Below are 18,869 nucleotides of genomic sequence, written 5' to 3' on the forward strand. Positions count from 1 at the left end.
GTGGCCTTCAGATTAGCTCAAGAACAGTGCGTAGAGAGCTTCATGGAATGGGTTTCCATGGCCGAGCAGCTGCATCCAAGCCATACATCACCAAGTGCAATGCAAAGCGTCGGATGCAGTGGTGTAAAGCATGCCGCCACTGGACTCTAGAGCAGTGGAGATGCGTTCTCTGGAGTGACGAATCACGCTTCTCCATCTGGAAATCTGATGGACGAGTCTGGGTTGGCGGTTGCCAGGAGAATGGTACTTGTCTGACTGCATTGTGCCAACTGTGAAGTTTGGTGGAGGGGGGATTATGGTGTGGGGTTGTTTTTCAGGAGCTGGGCTTGGCCCCTTAGTTCCAGTGAAAGGAACTCTGAATGCTTCAGCATACCAAGAGATTTTGGACAATTCCATGCTCCCAACTTTGTGGGAACAGTTTGGGGATGGCCCCTTCCTGTTCCAACATGACTGCGCACCAGTGCACAAAGCAAGGTCCATAAAGACATGGATGAGCGAGTTTGGTGTGGAAGAATTTGACTGGCCTGCACAGAGTCCTGACCTCAACCCGATAGAGCACCTTTGGGATGAATTAGAGCGAAGACTGCGAGCCAGGCCTTCTCGTCCAACATCAGTGTCTGACCTCACAAATGCGCTTCTGGAAGAATGGTCAAAAATTCCCATAAACACACTCCTAAACCTTGTGGAAAGCCTTCCCAGAAGAGTTGAAGCTGTTATAGCTGCAAAGGGTGGGCCGACGTCATATTAAACCCTATGGATTAAGAATGGGATGTCACTTAAGCTCATATGCGTCTAAAGGCAGATGAGCGAATACTTTTGGCAATATAGTGTATATATATATATACTGTATATCAATACTCTTTTAAGGGTTAATCATAAAAAAAAAAAAAAATTGTGTACGGAAAAGATGCAGGTATTGAATTTGACACAATTTCAGTGTCCTTAAGCGCCCCTGTGAGCACGTGACTGTGAGATCTGGTGTCATGATAAATTGAGTCCACCTGGTAACTATCAGAAATAAGTTAATATTGGTTAATTTTCCAACCATTTCAACTTCTGTATAAATAATCTTCCATAAATAATTAAGAAATCTACAATAAAAGAAAGGTTAGCATCTTTGTTATTGTGATGAAAATAAAGTAAAACATTGTTTTCTTCAATGGAACAGTTATAATTTGTTTTTCTACACATAAATTGAGAGACATCCTTCCAGAATTGTTTAACAAGATGACAATTCCAAAACAGGTGGGATAATGTTTCTAGTTCATTTTTACAGAATGCACATTCATTATTCATTTCTTTTAATAATAAATTCCCACTACTTAGTAGGTCCTCGTGGTGGCGCGGTTACTCACCTCAATCCGGGTGGCGGAGGACAAGTCTCAGTTGCCTCCGCTTCTGAGACCGTCAATCCGTGCATCTTATCACGTGACTCGTTGTGCATGACACCGCAGAGACTCACAGCATATGGAGGCTCACGCTACTCTCCACGATCCACGCACAACTTACCACACGCCCCATTGAGAGTGAGAACCACTAATCACGACCACGAGGAGGTTACTCCATGTGACTCTACCCTCCCTAGCAACCGGGTCAATTTGGTTGCTTAGGAGACCTGGCTGGAGTCACTCAGCACGCCCTGGATTCGATCTCACGACTCCAGGGGTGATAGTCAGCGTCAATACTCGCTGAGCTACCCAGGCCTCCCTAAAATATAATTTTTTATAGATTGGAAAGTCTGAGAAATTCCTGAACAGTAATCTTACTCCTTCAGGTATGGATCTCAATACTTTTTCAAACTCCTTATGAATGATGAAATTACCAAAATGGTTCAAAAACTCTGAATAAGTTAAAAATGATCCATCCTCCTTAGTTAACTATATAACCCATATCATGTCTTTTTCAAGCCAATTTTTTTGGAAATTTTTTTTTCTATTATGTTTTATATATGTTATTTGTTAGGTGAAAAACTATGTTTGCAGGTTAGGGTCTACATAAGAAGCACATGTCTATGAAAGTTTGACAGTTTCATTGGTAGTTTCCCCACATCAAAATTGCATTTCAGTAAAAACTCTAGTCCACCAACCCGTTGAAAGATTACATTTGGGACGTTGTTCCACATAAAGTCTTTTAATAACTTTGTATCCTTTTGATCTTGAAAATTCTATTTGATGTCTGGTAGTCCAAGGCATTTAGGCCTCCTTTTTCTTGGATATTACATTAGATATAAAGCAAAGTGTATGTCAAATATGCCAAACATTAGACTTTTTTCCATTGACTTAGTTTCCCTAAAGAATAATAAAAAGCTAATAAGACATCTCTACTATTGAAAACAGTTGTAAGGAAGATGGCTGATGTATTTATGTTGTATTATGTTAGAGGAATAAGGACTCGTAAACATGATTGCTTGATTGTAATTGCTTTTTGACTATGTATTCCCCAGTTAAATATCATAAAAAGAGCCAAGTGTTAAACTTCAGAAATAAATATATTATCAGTTAAACGTGTGAATGGATGATGAAGAGGAGGTATATCGATTATGGAAAATTCGGAAGACCATAATGCAAGTGTGAATTTAATCTGTGATGTTCAGAAAGAACATGTGTCTTATCTAGAACTAGAACAATCCAGTTTTATTGTGATAGTTGTTTATATTACACACGTGGATGTATGAAACAGAAAGGCAGATAGACAGACAGACAGACAGATAAACAGACAGACAGTCAGATAGACAAAAAGACAGACAGATAGAGATACATACAGATAGATAGAAAGACAGACAGTCAGATAGACAGACCGATAGACAGAAGGATAGATAGACAGAGACAGACCGATAGACAGACCAACAGACAGACAGACAGACAGATAGATAGACAGGTAGACAATCAGATATATAGACATGCAGACAGAAGGATAGATAGATAGACAGACAGACAGTCAGATAGACAGACCGATAGGCAGACCAATAGACAGACAGACAGACAGATAGATAGATAGACAGAGACTTTTAGACAGTCAGATAGATAGACATGCAGACAGAAGGATAGATAGATAGACAGTCAGATAGACAGACCGATAGACAGACAGATAGACCGATAGACAGACAGATAGATAGACAGAGACAGGTAGACAGTCAGATAGACAAACAGACATTCAGATAGACAGACCAATAGACAGACAGATAGATAGACAGAAACAGGTAGACAGACAGACAGATAGATAGAGATACATACAGATAGATAGAGAGACAGACAGTCAGACAGACCGATAGACAGAAGGATAGATAGACAGAGACAGACAGATAGATAGACATGCAGACAGAAGGATAGATAGATAGACAGACAGTCAGATAGACAGACCAATAGACAGACAGATAGATAGACAGAGACAGGTAGACAGTCAGATAGATAGACATGCAGACAGAAGGATAGATAGAGAGACAGACAGACAGATAGACAGACCGATAGACAGCCAGATAGACCGATAGACAGACCAATAGACAGACAGAGACAGGTAGACAGTCAGATAGATAGACATGCAGACAGAAGGATAGATAGATAGACAGACAGTCAGATAGACAGACCAATAGACAGACAGATAGATAGACAGAGACAGGTAGGCAGACCGATAGACAAATAGACAGATATACAGACAGACAGACAGTCAGATAGACAAACAGACATTCAGATAGACAGACCTATAGACAGACAGAAACATGTAGACAGACAGACAGATAGATAGACAGGCAGACAGAGATACATACAGATTGATAGAGAGACAGACAGACAGTTAGTCAGATAGACAGACATTCAGATAGACAAGACAGGTAGACAGACAGATAGATAAACACGCAGACAGGCAGATAGACAGACCAAGAAACAGACAGACAGACAGATAGATAGATAGACAGAGACAGGTAGACAGTCAGATAGATAGACATGCAGACAGAAGGATAGATAGAGATAGACAAACAAACAGACAGATTGACAGACCAATAGATAAACAGTGAGACAGACAGATAGATAGACAAACAAACAAACAGATTAGACAGAGACAGGTAGGCAGATCAGTAGACAGATATACAGACAGACAGACAGTCAGATAGACAGACAGATAAAAAGACAGGCAGATAGATAGAGATACATACAGAAAGACAGACAGATAGACAGAGAGTCAGATAGACAGACAGAGACAGGCTGACAGACAGATAGAGAGACAGGCAGATAGACAGATAGACAGATAGATAGACAGAGACAGGTAGACAGACAGATAGATAGACAGGCAGATATATAGAGATACATACAGATAGAGAGAGAGAGAGACAAACAGACAGTCAGATAGACAGACAGATAGATAGACAGAGACAGATAGACAGGCAGATAGATAGAGTGACAGGCAGACAAACACAGACAGACAGACCAATAGATAGACAGAGACAGACAGACCAATAAACAGACAGAGAGACAGACAGATAGAGAGACAGAGACCGGTAGACAGTCAGATAGATAGACACACAGACAGGCAGATAGACAGAAGGATAGATAGAGAGAAAGATAGACAGGCAGACAAACAAACAGACAGATTGACAGACCAACAGATAAACAGTGAGACAGTCAGATAGACAGACAAACAAATAGATAATTCAGAGACAGGTAGGCAGACTGACAGACAAATAGACAGATAAACAGACAGTCAAATAGACAGACAGATAAAAAGACAGGCAGATAGATAGAGATACATGGAGATAGATAGACAGACAGACAGATAGACAGAGAGTCAGATAGACAGACAGACCGATAGACAGACAGATAGATAGACAGAGACAGGTAGACAGACAGATAGACAGACAGTCAGATAGATAGACACACAGACAGGCAGATGGACAGAAGGATAGACAGAGAGACAGACCAATAGACAGAGAGACATCAGATAGATAGACAGACAAATAGATAGACAGAGACAGGTAGACAGACCGATAGATAGACACATTGACAGATATACAGACAGACAGATAGATAAAACAAATATTTACACACACACACGATTACAGAAACACACATTAACACAATACTTATAAAACAATCAATTGCGCACTTGTGTTTTTAATCAAATAATGAGCAGTGGTAACAAAAAATCCAGCAATCTGACAGTTTCTTTTGTCTTATTTTAGCTCTGCCATTATCAAGGATACCTGGTGACTCAAGATGAGTTGGACCAGACACTGGATGAGTTCAAAGGTCAGTTTGGTGACAGACCCAGACGGACTGACCTCACCGTGCTGGTCGCTCACAATGATGACCCCACCGACCAGATGTTTGTTTTCTTCCCAGGTGAGATCTGACACTGTCTGCCAGATGATAAAACATGATGCATAACACTAAATGACTGACACAGTGACATCTGAAGATACATTTTTAATCTACCTGAAATAGATGAGAAATTGCAAGAAACCCCTCAAGTTGTGAAAATTCTTTCATATAAGGTTTTTCCTATCTGGAGGTGTTTTAACTTCAATATCAAAAAGATGCCTTTATTTGAGTATTTTTGTGTCCGTGAAGAGGAGAGGAAAGTGGGCATCAAGACTATTTAGATCTACTGCCAGCGAGTGCAGGAGGAAAACATCACCAGGGCCAGACGTGCATGATGCCATCTGCTAAACAGGTTAAGACACATAATATGAGATTGTCAGAGGTCAAAGTAAACTGACCTCTAGGTCAGTTACCCTAGTTCAAATTTATGCACATAAACCTCAATTCATGTGGTGCCATTCTAATAAATTATATATTCATATAATGTTACCTGATGACTCGTGCAGTCTTTGGTAGACATGGCACCAAAGTACATCCGGGAACAGTTTCTACAGCAAGAGTTGCTCATAAACATCACAGAACATGAGGTGAGAACATTCCCTGGTTTCCCTTGTAACAAAAACCACAAAAACACAGACAGTCTTTGATTTGTTCATATGATTGATGCTGTTTTTCTCCTGCAGTTACGGAGCTGCTGGCCAGATAGTATCCATAGCAACGTTCCGAGTGTGAACCATGTTGATGATTTAAAGTCAACATAAAATCTAAATTGAACATATTTACTTTTTTATTACGCATTCCCAATCTTATTGTGAATTAATCATTCATCAGTGTATATTATTACACTTACAACTTTCCTGTTCAGCTGATGTCAAGCCCTGTTTTATAAATTTTTATTTTAAACAGATATTTTAATATGCATAATATTACACATTTCACCTTTACATGCAGTTAGTTTCCTGTAGAGATATTACATCTCTAATCTCATCTGTAAATGTGTTTTCTTGACTGTACTCAGTAAACTCAAGGAGAGCCAGTTACCCAGAATTCAGTGTGGCGACCCTGTGGCTCGATATTTTGGGCTGAAACGAGGGCAAGACATTTTTTTTTTTTTTTTTTTTTAAACTTTTTTGCTTTTTTCTAAACAACATACACAAAAAAATATTTTAGCCTATTTTTAAGATTTAACATTTTTTAATTTTATAAAAAATTACTAAACATCCACTTCATACTGACAGATATCCTTCATGGTGTTTCTATCTCACATCGTCTAAAAGCCTTTTAGTGAAACTGTTTTTGCAAAACACATTTTTTTCACAAAACAAAAATAAAAAACGTTTTTACAAAACAAAAATAAAAAAACGTTTTTACAAAACAAAAATAAAAAACGTTTTTGCAAAACAAAAATAAAAAAATGTTTTTACAAAACAAAAATAAAAAACGTTTTTGCAAAAAAATAAACGTTTTTATAAAACAAAAATAAAAAACGTTTTTACAAAACAAAAATAAAAAAACGTTTTTACAAAACAAAAATAAAAAACGTTTTTGCAAAACAAAAATAAAAAAATGTTTTTACAAAACAAAAATAAAAAACGTTTTTGCAAAAAAATAAACGTTTTTATAAAACAAAAATAAAAAACGTTTTTACAAAACAAAAATAAAAAAACGTTTTTACAAAACAAAAATAAAAAACGTTTTTGCAAAACAAAAATAAAAAAATGTTTTTACAAAACAAAAATAAAAAACGTTTTTGCAAAAAAATAAACGTTTTTACAAAACAAAAATAAAAAACGTTTTTGCAAAACAAAAATAAAAAAATGTTTTTACAAAACAAAAATAAAAAACGTTTTTGCAAAAAAATAAACGTTTTTACAAAACAAAAATAAAAAACGTTTTTGCAAAACAAAAATAAAAAACGTTTTTGCAAAACAAAAATAAAAAAACGTTTTTACAAAACAAAAATAAAAAACGTTTTTGCAAAAAAATAAACGTTTTTACAAAACAAAAATAAAAAAACGTTTTTACAAAACAAAAATAAAAAACATTTTTGCAAAACAAAAATAAAAAACGTTTTTATAAAACAAAAATAAAAAACGTTTTTGCAAAACAAAAATAAAAAACGTTTTTACAAAACAAAAATAAAAAACGTTTTTGCAAAACAAAAATAAAAAAATGTTTTTGCAAAAAAATAAAAAAATTATTTTTTTGCAAATTATTTTTCTTGTGAATGGTTTTGTTACTCTGAATATTTTAATGCATTATTGCCTTTAAAAAAAAAACTGAATCCCAACTGAAGTTTGCAAAGAAATTGTTACAAATATAGTAGAATTTACACATTTATTGGATACATTTTGTTTTCCAAAAATATATACATACACAGTTTCAGAATTTACAATATGGTTTTGACTTTAGTCATTTATTCAATATGCTGTTACACATTTATCAGTCAAATTACCAGTCGCATTGTTAGTTCGAGGCTTACTTTATGAGTGAAATTATAATAAATATTTAAAAATGAAAATGTTACTAGTACCTGAAAGAGACACATTCTCAACATTGTCACAAAAAATATAAGTTTTTAACAAATGTATTTTAATATATATATAATACACTCATCTTCAGAAAATAACTATTGTATTCTTACTTTATACTGTAGATCATTTTCTTATATGATCTGAGAACGTCATGGTCTGTATAGACTAGTGCACAGTCAATAATATAAAAAGTTGCAAATAACCTCCACATCGGCTATATGGAGGTCACTTTATTATATATATTCCCCTACAGTACAATGTACTAAACATCCACTTCATACTGACAGATACCCTTCATGGTGTTTCTTTCTCACACCATCTAAACGCCTTGTCCAGAAACACTTTAATACACAGACACACAGTATAATAAAGCTTGAAAACTAGAACGGTCAATGTGGTAATCATTTACTAACCCTCATGTCGTTCCAATCCCATATGACTTTCTTTGTTCAGTAAAACACAAATGGAGATGTTTAGTGTGAACATTCTTTAAAACATCTCCTTTTGTCTCACAAAGAGCGTCGTACAGGTTTGGAAAAACATGAGGGTGAGGAAATGATGTCAGTCTGTCAGTGCTGAATACCTATTCTGATATTTGGTAATTGACATTGATACAAAAAAGCCCTTTTGGCAGTTTAATATTGGCATGTGTTTTGACCTCTTCAAATTCCTTATCCCTCCTGTCACTGATCTGAGGTCTGCTCTGTGTTTGTATCTTCTGTACCGTCGGTCTGTTCTGGGATGGTCTCTGGAACAGGTCCGCTCAGGTCCAGACTCACTCTTGGACTTATCTGGTCTTCTTCTGTGCTGGTCTCACTGTCCTGACTCACCAGAGGGGGGCGTCGTTTACCTGCTCTCCCCAGATCTTCTCCATCAGAGTCTGAGTCCAGAGAACGCTCCTGAGAACCAGATGAACCCACTGAATGACCTGAAGAACAAACAATAACAATCAATCAAAAGTATTCTCACTCGTTTTTGCTCTCTAATTCTAAAACAAATTCTAATTCTAAGGCCATGCCCATCATCGTTGGTCATCGAACGTCATCATTTTCAAAAGTCTGTTTTTGGTGGAGAAAAACGCTGTTCTAGTGTTTTTGTATTTTAAGAAAAGAAAGGGTACATAACTGCCACTGAACATCACTATGATGAACATTTTAAATGTATGACATATTGTAGATGCTTTGCTTTTTTATTTCGGGCTCTATTTTCGTGAGTGCGCAAAGCGCAGCACTACCAAAATGGATCTAAAATGGATTGGTTTGTGCAGACCAAACCGTATGGCCTAGAAGTGGTGGGCTAGCCATACGCATGGACTCGCCCCGATTGGCCAAAGGGGGGGGGGGGTGGTGTTGGGCTACAGTGGACAAAAGACTCTTGAACTGTAAGACCGATCGGAACCAAACAAATGCAGGAAGATTCTCTGGAGTCCCAATATAAAAAATAATTTAAAAAAGTTTCAACTTTCGATTCATCTTCGCAAAGGTACGCCAAAACGTGCATAGTGGGCGTGGCCACTTTTTCTAAAATGGTTATAACTCTTGAAAGGAATGAGATATCATCACCTAATTTGGGACACTTATGTATGGGGTCATTCTGAGGACACTTGCGAAAAACTGCGTGCCTCTGCCTATTGTTGGCACTATAACAGTCAGGAAAGTAAAAAATACCGTATGTCTCTGTTACCTATCATGATGGTTCTGAAAATTAAGGTACTTCATCATTGTTTTAGGTGCTAATGGACTTAAAGGAACTTAAAAGCTTGAACTGTGTTATTTTATTGTTAGAACAGTAAAAAAAAAAAAAAAAAAGCTTTTGTACCTCTTTTTACATTTTTAAAGCATAATTCCAAAGTAGAACAGAGATCTGATGACAAAATAAAGTAAGTGTCAAAATATTGGTAACATTATTGGTATCAGCTTATCATTTCTTGTTAAAATTGGTATCGGTCCAAAATGTTCATATCAATGCATCCCTAATTATAAATGTATTTCAAAGCCTAAGGTCACGTCCACACTAATACATACACATTTGAAAATGCATTGATTTTGCTACATTTACGCCTCTCATCCACACTAGAACGGAAACGTTCGTAAACGCTCTCCACGACCTCATATATTTGAAAACGATGATGTTAGGAAACAAACGGAGGATTATAACAAACGGATTCGTGTGTTTATGGCCTGAACTAACCAATTCTAAATTTAACTTCAGTTCTAATTCAAACTCTAACGCTGTGTTCACGTCATGTCAAAATTACGGTAAAAAAAAAAAAAAATTTGGAATGCCCAATTCCCAATGCGCTCTAAGTCCTCGTGGTGGCGTAGTGACTCGCCTCAATCCGGGTGGCGGAGGACGAATCTCAGTTGCCTCCACATCTGAGACCGTCAATTAGCGCATCTTATCGCGTGGCTTGTTGAGTGCGTTACTGCGGAGACATAGCGCATGTGGAGGCTCCACGCTTATTCTCTGCAGCATCCACGCACAACTCGCCACACACCCCACCGAGAGCGAGAACCACATTATAGCGACCACGAGGAGGTTACCCCATGTGACTCTACCCTCCCTAGTAACCGGGCCAATTTGGTTGCTTAGTCACTCAGCACACCCTGGATTCAAACTCGCGACTCCAGGGGTGGTAGTCAGCGTCTTTACCACTGAGCTATCCACCGGAATTACAGTAATTATTTAAAGATTCTACTCGGAGCTGTTTCTGACCTCGGAAATGATTTGTTTCTATTGTAGCTTTCCGAGTGCCAGTTTTGTTTTTGATAACAATAAAATATTTAATCAGAACTTTCATTCATTAATTCGCCTCTATATGTTCTTGCAAAATGTTTAAGAGATGCAGGTAACACTGGCTGTAATAAAACGGCATATCAAACAGAAATATGTGTAAACTACCGTATTATGCTAATTCAGATAATCTGACATGACGTGAATGCACCATAAATCAAATTCTAATGCAGATTTCAATTCAATTTCAATTTTAACTAAGGACCCTAGAAATTCCAACTCTTATTCTGACTCCAACTTTTCAATCTAATTTTAACTCCAATTCTTGTATTAATCTCACCACATTCCAGATCGACTCTGTTTTTCTCTTCATGAGTTTCAGTCTCACATTCCTGCATGGAGGAAAATTACACAATGAGAGTTGCCCATAAAACACTTGTGACAGTCTGATGAAGTCACAATACATATTGTATCAAAGCCGCAAAGCAAACAAAAGAAAAATAATTAAAATAAATAAGTATGCTCTGATTAAACCCGCCCATCCCTTTATAAACCTGCATAATAGATCCAAGTGAACATGCACACCTGGCCCTGTGTTGGAGAGGTGAGTGAGGAAGAGGATGACGGTGTGTTAGTCGAGATGAAGATGTTGTGCTGGAAGATGATCAGAGCCTCTACGATGCGAGCCTGATGAGGGTAATCCACCAGTGATGAGAGAGACACCGTCGCCCCGGTGGGTTTGGGTCTCATCAGCGTTGGGCCGAATACAATACCTAAATTACTGGCACTCATTTTATTATCCTGCTCCAGTTCAGATACTCTAAGAGAGAGAAAATGTTTCAACAGTTACATTACACATAATTCTTAAATATTACCTAATAACCCTTAGCACAATTACATTTTTGCTAATATAAAATTTCAGTCATTAACAATTGTTATTAAAAACGGTGACCAGTTACCGCACCTAAAACAGAAGCTTTATTTCCCTTTTGTCATAAAGATATAAATGTTAACCTACAACCTAAAAAAAAAAAAAGTTATTGTCCATTTTGTTTATCAATTACTGGTTTATTTTGTTTTTGCATGCCTTGTATCGAGTAAATGATTACATTACAAACTAATTAAATACCCCCTCATTTTTTTTGTTATAACTAATATGACTAAATTATTAACTTAAAATAATATTACAAGAATTACTGTTAAATTATTAACTATAATTTAATTTTTAAATGGCAAAAATCACTTTAATACTCCCTAATTTGTTTGTAATAATGACTAAATTAACTAAATAATTTCAATCATTTAAATCATGCATTTGCATTTGCATCATGAAACACTAGGAGGTTTATGAACACTTTATATTATGTTATAAACAGTTTTTAAAGCTGTGTTGGTGCAGATTCTTACCTGTGCAGGTGCTGAATAATGTACTTCAGTGTGGCGATGTTAGCATGAGGAAGCCTCTTCAGCAGCTCTCTGAGTTTCTCTACCAGCGTCAACACCTCCGGTTCTGTTTCTGACCCTCGATGCATCAGCTCCGGCCCCTTCACCCCCTCACCCACCTCTGAATCTGACTGCAGGCTTTCCTTCGCCAGTCCCATCAGATCATTATACATACGGAATGGCATGATGGGTTCTGGGAGCTGACGGGTAACGACAGAGACCATAATTGTGCCATTCGCAATACCCTTGAGAGTTATTTTCATCTTAATGTTTTTTTGGCAAGTTACATCACATCCTTTCTGTATTACTTCCACCAAGTGAAAAATTGCCAGGTTTACACTGGACTTTTTTCACATGACATGAGTTTAAAAATTGGATATAACTTCTTAGATAAACCAGCACACATACTTACCACATTTACCCGCTTGACTTGAAAACGTAGTAAATTTCATCTGAATCATCAGTATTGGAAGGATTTGTTTCTCTGTGTGAGCTGACTCACCTGTCTGAGGTAGAGTTTGAGCACGTTGCTGATGTCGTGTGGAGACGCTTGAGAAAGCTCCACCAGCTCTTTACCGTTTTCAAACGCCTGACACAACTTCTCCACACGGGTCTTCACTCCATTCACACGATAGATTCCCTACAGACACGTAAATAGAGAGGGTTAAAAACTGTTTTGGGAGTAGTGATGTCCAAATCGTGAATGAATCATTCTTTTGAACTGGTTCTTTTTAATGATTTGGTCTAAATTGCAAATTGATTTGTAATTGCCAGTTAATTTCACTTGACTGTAACGGACAACTGACCAGGATGATTGACTAAACTAGACTAAACTGAACTATACTAAATTAAAAACTATACTAGACCAGACTAAACTATACTTGATAAAACTAACTGAAACTATGCAAAACTAAACAATCCTTGACTAAACTAAACTAGACTAAAATAAAATAAACTATTGTTGACTAAACTAAACTAGATATCATTAAACTAGACTAAACTATAGTAGACTAGACTAAACTAGATTAGATTAAAATAAAAAGATTAGACTAGAGTAGACTAAACTATCCTTGACTAAACTAAACTACAAACTAGACTAGACTAAACTAGACTCATCTAGAAAAAACTATACTTGACTAAACTAGACTAAACTAAAAACTAAACTAGACTAAACTAGACTTGACTAAACTAATATAGACAAAACTATATTTGACTAAATTAAACTAAAAACTAACTAGACTAAACTTTAGAAAACTAAACTATTGTTGACTAAACTAAACTAGATATTAAACTAAACTAAACTAGACTAAACTGATCTATACTAAATTATAAACTATACTAGACCAGACTAGACTAAACTAGATCAGACTAAACTATACTTGACAAAACTAAATTAAACTAGACAAAACTAAACAATCCTTGACTAAACTAAACTAGACTAAATTATCATTGACTAAACTAGACTAAACTGAACTATACTAAATTTAAAAACTAAACTAGACCAGACTAAACTATACTTGACAAAGCTAAATTAAACTAGACAAAACTAAACAATCCTTGACTAAACTAAACTAGACTAAACTATCATTGACTAAACTAGACTAAACTGAACTATACTAAATTAAAATCTATACTAGACCAGACTAAACTATACTTGACAAAACTAAATTAAACTAGACAAAACTATCACTGACTAAACATGACTAAACTGAACTATACTAAATTAAAAACTATACTAGACCAGACAAGACTAAACTAGACCGGACTAAATTATACTTGACAAAACTAAATTAAACTAAACAATCCTTGACTAAACTAAACTAGATTAAAATAAAATAAACTATTGTTGATTAAACTAAACTAGATATCATTAAACTAAACTATACCAGACTAGACTAAACTAGACAAAACTATCATTGATTAAACTAGATTAGATTAAAATTAAAATAGACTAGACTAAACTAGACTAGACCAAACTATCCCTGACTAAACTAAACTACAAACTAGACTAGACTCATCTAGACCAAACTGTACTTGACTAGACTAAACTAAAAACGAAACTAGACTAAACTATACTTGACTAAACTAATATAAACAAAACTATATTTGACTAAACTAAACTAAAAACTAAACTAGACTAAACTAAACTTTAGAAAACTAAACTAAACTATTGTTGACTAAACTAAACTAGATATCATTAAACTAAACTAGACTAGACTAAACTAGACTAAACTATACTAAATTAAAAACTATACTAGACCAGACTAGACTAAACTAGACCAGACTAGACTAAACTATACTTGACAAAACTACATTAAACTAGACAGAACTAAACAATCCTTGACTAAACTAAACTAGACTAAACTATCATTGACTAAACTAGACTAAACTGAACTATACTAAATTAAAACCTATACTAGACCAGACTAAACTATACTTGACAAAACTAACTGAAACTATGCAAAACTAAACAATCCTTGACTAAACTAATCTAGACTAAAATAAAATAAACTATTGCTGACTAAACTAAACTAGACATCATTAAACTAAACTAAACTATACTAGACTAGACTAAACTAGACAAAACTATCATTGACTAAACTAGATTAGATTAAAATTAAAATAGACTAGACTAAACTAAACTAGACTAGACTAAATAAGACTAAACTATCCTTGACTAAACTTTAGAAAACTAAAAACTGAACTAAACTAGACAAATTTACACTATACTATGGCCCGGTTTCACAGACAGGGCTTAGATTAAACCAGGAGTAGGCCTTAATGTGTACTAGTTAAACTAGGACATTTAAGTAGCATTCGTGAATGTGGCTTAGTTAGTCAGAGACTATGGAGTCCTGTAGTAAGGTAAGTAAGCCTAAATGAGAATACCTGGGTTAAGCCCGATTAGGGTTAGTATGAGCACATGCTGCTGGTCTAATGGTGCTCATTAAAACCCAGAATGGAACAAAAAACACCATTACTTGTGTGAATCTTGAGACAAAACAATGTCAGAGGCAAAAATAATTAGTTCAAAAAACTTTAGTGAGTATGAAAAAAACGCTACTAAAAGAAATTTTGTCAAACCATCCAGTTATTGAAAGTAAAAACCATACTACTGCTACTGAACAAAAGAAAAAGAGTGGTTGGGCTGCAATTTGCAGTGAATTCAATGCAAATGAAAATGTCACCACAAGAACAGTACAACAACTTCAGGTGAGATACCTTCATTATTATCGGTATTGCACATTTCTCATATTCATATTTTTGTGACATCACTTATATTGAATGATATCTGCCTTTATAGACTCTGTGGAAGAACCTTAAACAGAATGCAGAGATCAGAAGAGAGCGATTTACTACTGGTGGTGGACCACCAAAAAAAAGACAAGACTGATGAATTGAGTGACTTGCTGTCTGGAATAATAGAGCACCAGCAACCTCTGGATGGTATACCAGACAATGACCATTTGGACAGTTCAGATGAAGAACTGAGCACAAATGGTACATATACCAAAAAAGTAAATTGGTTACTTCCATTGGTAAATATATTCCATTGTCTGTGTCAATCTTTATTCTTCTTTCATTCTAAGGACGATATGCGGTTATTTGTGCTTCTAACGGTGTTGTCACGGGTTTGGGGAGAGGAAGGACCCAAACGCAGTATTTATTTATTTTTATTTTCTCCCCAATTTGGAATGCCCAATTCCCAATGCGCTCCAAGTCCCCTTGGTGGCGTAGTGACTCGCCTCAATCCGGGTGGAGGAGGACGAATCCCAGTTGCCTCCGCGTCTGAGACCGTCAATCCACGCATCTTATCATGTAGCTTGTTGAGCGTGTTACCGCGGAGACATAGCGCATGTGGAGGTTTCACGCTATTCTCCATGGCATCCACGCACAACTCACCATGCACCCCACCGAGAGCGAGAACCACACATTATAGCGACCACGAGGAGGTTACCCCCATGTGACTCTACCCTCCCTAGCAACCGGGCCAATTTGGTTGCTTAGGAGACCTAGCTGGAGTCACTCAGCACGTCCTGGATTCAAACTCGTGACTCCAGGGCTGGTAGTCAGCGTCAATACACACTGAGCTACCCAGGCCCCCCCAAACAACACTTTATTAACAAAAATAAACAAAATCCCATGAGGGGGAAAACACAAACCACCCCGAAGGGGACAAAACTTATCCAGGAAACGGGGCAGAGGATGACGGGGAATCAGGACCAACCGGACCACACTGGAAACGGAAGGTGACGGACAGACTGAAGCGCAGAGGAAACAACAAACAGGTCTGCACAGGGAATATTTACAAGACAAACTGGCACCGGACAGCAAACATGAGGAGACTAAAATAGGGAGAGAAATCAAGAGGGTAAATTCAGGGCAGGTGTTAGCAATGAAACAATAACGAGCAAACAAGGAAGCGGGGTGTGACGTCAGACCGAGAAGCACGCAGCACTACAAAAACAATAACAATGCCGCGTGCTCTCACAAGCAGGCAAAACAACCGATTGGCATGAGCGCACATCGCCGAGACAATGAGGCGATATACACTCAAACTAATCGACAAAGAAGCCAAGAGCTCGCGTCCCGGGTGCGTGGCGCAATGCGAGCACACGCATCCGCGGATGCGAGAGACAGACAAGGAGTATGAATGTCTGGGTCCCGACACAAACCGAAACCGAACTAGACAGGAAGTTAGGACCCAGTCACCATACTTCAGACATGAAACACAACAGACAGAAGAGTGTGCGGCCAGGAATAAAACAGAGACCGTGCGCCCACACGGAGACAGACATGGGCGGATAATGCCACGGTCCCGTCAAATCCAGACTGACAAAGTGACGGGAAACATGACAGGTCTTCTTTTTCCAGAGGAAAGGAATCTGAACAGGTTGGAAGAGCCAGAGCACAGTGAGTGTGTACCCTCCACATTTGCTATAGCGTCCCTCAGAATAGATGCTGCCACCACCTTTCAGCACAGAACAAACAAGATGACCATGCATGAAAAGTTAGCTAGAGAATTTCATGAGCATAAAATGAAATATCTGAAGGAAGAACATGAAATGAAAATGAGAATTCTACAAGTTGGAAGAGAGATGTATGATCCAAAAAAGATACAGTAAGGAGACAATTGTGATTACCAGCCATGGTGAACAATATGATGTGTAAAATTCATATTGAATGATATTCATGAGTGGGAGTATTTTAATCACCACAAACTACATTTTAAACCAGCATTGGTTTAGTCACTCATTTAATGTTGCTGCACACTATTTGAAGCCATAATGAATACATTCCATATTGAAATGCATCTCATCTAGTTGAAGTGCTGCAATGTGAAAGCAACTCTGTGTGCAAGTTCTTGTTGGTCATTGCCTGCCTCATCCATGGGCACATCTGCTTGATGCTGATCTTCCATTGGAGGATCAGGACAGCAATGCTGCTTCAGGTAGTAGCTGCTTCAGCACACCTTGCAGCATCTTCTTGGCTCGAAACCAAGTGTATTGCGTAAACACTGGAATCGATTTTTCCATACTCCAAACATATGCTCGACCATCCCTCTCGTACAGATATGAGCTCTGTTGTATCTTTGCTTCTCAGCTGATGTCGGATTTATTTATGGAGTGAATAAAAAGTTACTCTGACCATATCCACTGTCACCAAGTAGTAATCCACTATGTTGTCTTCTCTGAAACTGAGCACACAATTAAGAGTTGAGAAAAAATCCTAGAATCGTGAGTTGCACATTTCCAATGGGCAACAATGTTTGAAAACTCTACATTAGGAGTGCATTCACCCTGAACATTGATGGAAAACCAGTTCTTACGGTTCCTGTACTCCTCAGCATCAGGAGTTGATGGACACTTGATGGGAACATGACATCCATCTATTCTGCCAATCACTCCTGGGAAGTGCCCAAATTCATAGAATTGTACTTTATAGTTGGCTTGGCCAGCAGCATCAGGAAACTTGATGTAAAGACTCCTCAGTTCGCAAATGGCCCTGCAGACTTTGTGAACTATTCCACACACAGTTGCTTCCCTGGCACCATACAAACAACCAGTTTCATGATGAAAGATACCAAATGCCAAAAACCTCAATGTGATCAGAACTTGGAGACAATTGGGTAAAGGCTTTCCTCTTTGAAACAGAGAGGAAAGTCTAGGCTCGAGCAAATATATTATCTCCAATGCATTTTCTTTGTACATACGAAAGCATGTCTCGAAAAGCTATTTCATCAAAGTAATTTAATGGATTACTCCTATCCACAAGTACTCGTCTGGCTGGCCTCTGTAGTGCATGTTGGTCTTCATTTAGATATTCAAATAGTGGTCCATGCTCACTCACAAGCAGTCCTAAGCAGAAGTTAAACCTGCCTCTCTGAAGGATTAATTTAAGCTTTAATTTAGTCCTAGAGTAGCTCTAATCTTCACTCTTGCAATCGGCAATCCAGAACAGGCTAAATCTACGACTATTTTAAGATAAGTCTGTGCATGTCGCTTTGAGTTAAGACAGCTCAAACAGGCATTTTAGTCTGGGACTAGGCTTAAGCCTTGTCTGTGAAACCGGCCGTATACTTGACAAAACTAGACTTGACTAAACTTTACTTGAATAAACTAAACTAGACTAGACTAAATTAAACTAGACTAGACTTAACTAAATTAGACTAGACTAAATTAGACTAAACCATCATTGACTAAACTAGACTAAACTAAATTAAAATGTAGACTAGACTCAACTAAACTAGACTAAACTAAGCTAAAAACTAGACTAGACTTGACTAGACCAAACTTAACTAGACTAAACTAAACTACAAACTAGACTAGACTAAACTAAACTATCATTG

General features: G+C 37.1%; 1 protein-coding gene and 1 pseudogene across 2 annotated transcripts in view; one reads left to right on the forward strand and one right to left on the reverse strand.

Moving 5' to 3' along the window:
* The first annotated feature begins 2,510 nt into the window (after positions 1 to 2,510).
* LOC127442760 (DNA-directed RNA polymerases I, II, and III subunit RPABC1-like) lies at positions 2,511 to 8,388 on the forward strand (annotated as a pseudogene).
* The window catches only part of LOC127443013 (rho GTPase-activating protein 45-like), a 51,745-nt gene continuing 40,508 nt past the window's right edge, over positions 7,633 to 18,869 (reverse strand). For both annotated transcript variants that reach the window (XM_051701482.1, XM_051701481.1), the window contains exons 19-23: positions 12,522 to 12,659; positions 11,984 to 12,219; positions 11,162 to 11,396; positions 10,917 to 10,968; positions 7,633 to 8,771 (exon numbers count right to left, since the gene is read on the reverse strand). In XM_051701482.1, coding sequence (XP_051557442.1) covers positions 8,527 to 8,771; positions 10,917 to 10,968; positions 11,162 to 11,396; positions 11,984 to 12,219; positions 12,522 to 12,659 — 906 coding nt within the window. In that variant the 3' untranslated portion in view covers positions 7,633 to 8,526. The remainder of the gene's footprint in view (positions 8,772 to 10,916; positions 10,969 to 11,161; positions 11,397 to 11,983; positions 12,220 to 12,521; positions 12,660 to 18,869) is intronic.

Source organism: Myxocyprinus asiaticus, chromosome 6 (assembly GCF_019703515.2).
Source record: "Myxocyprinus asiaticus isolate MX2 ecotype Aquarium Trade chromosome 6, UBuf_Myxa_2, whole genome shotgun sequence".
Classification (NCBI taxonomy): Eukaryota; Metazoa; Chordata; class Actinopteri; order Cypriniformes; family Catostomidae; genus Myxocyprinus; species Myxocyprinus asiaticus.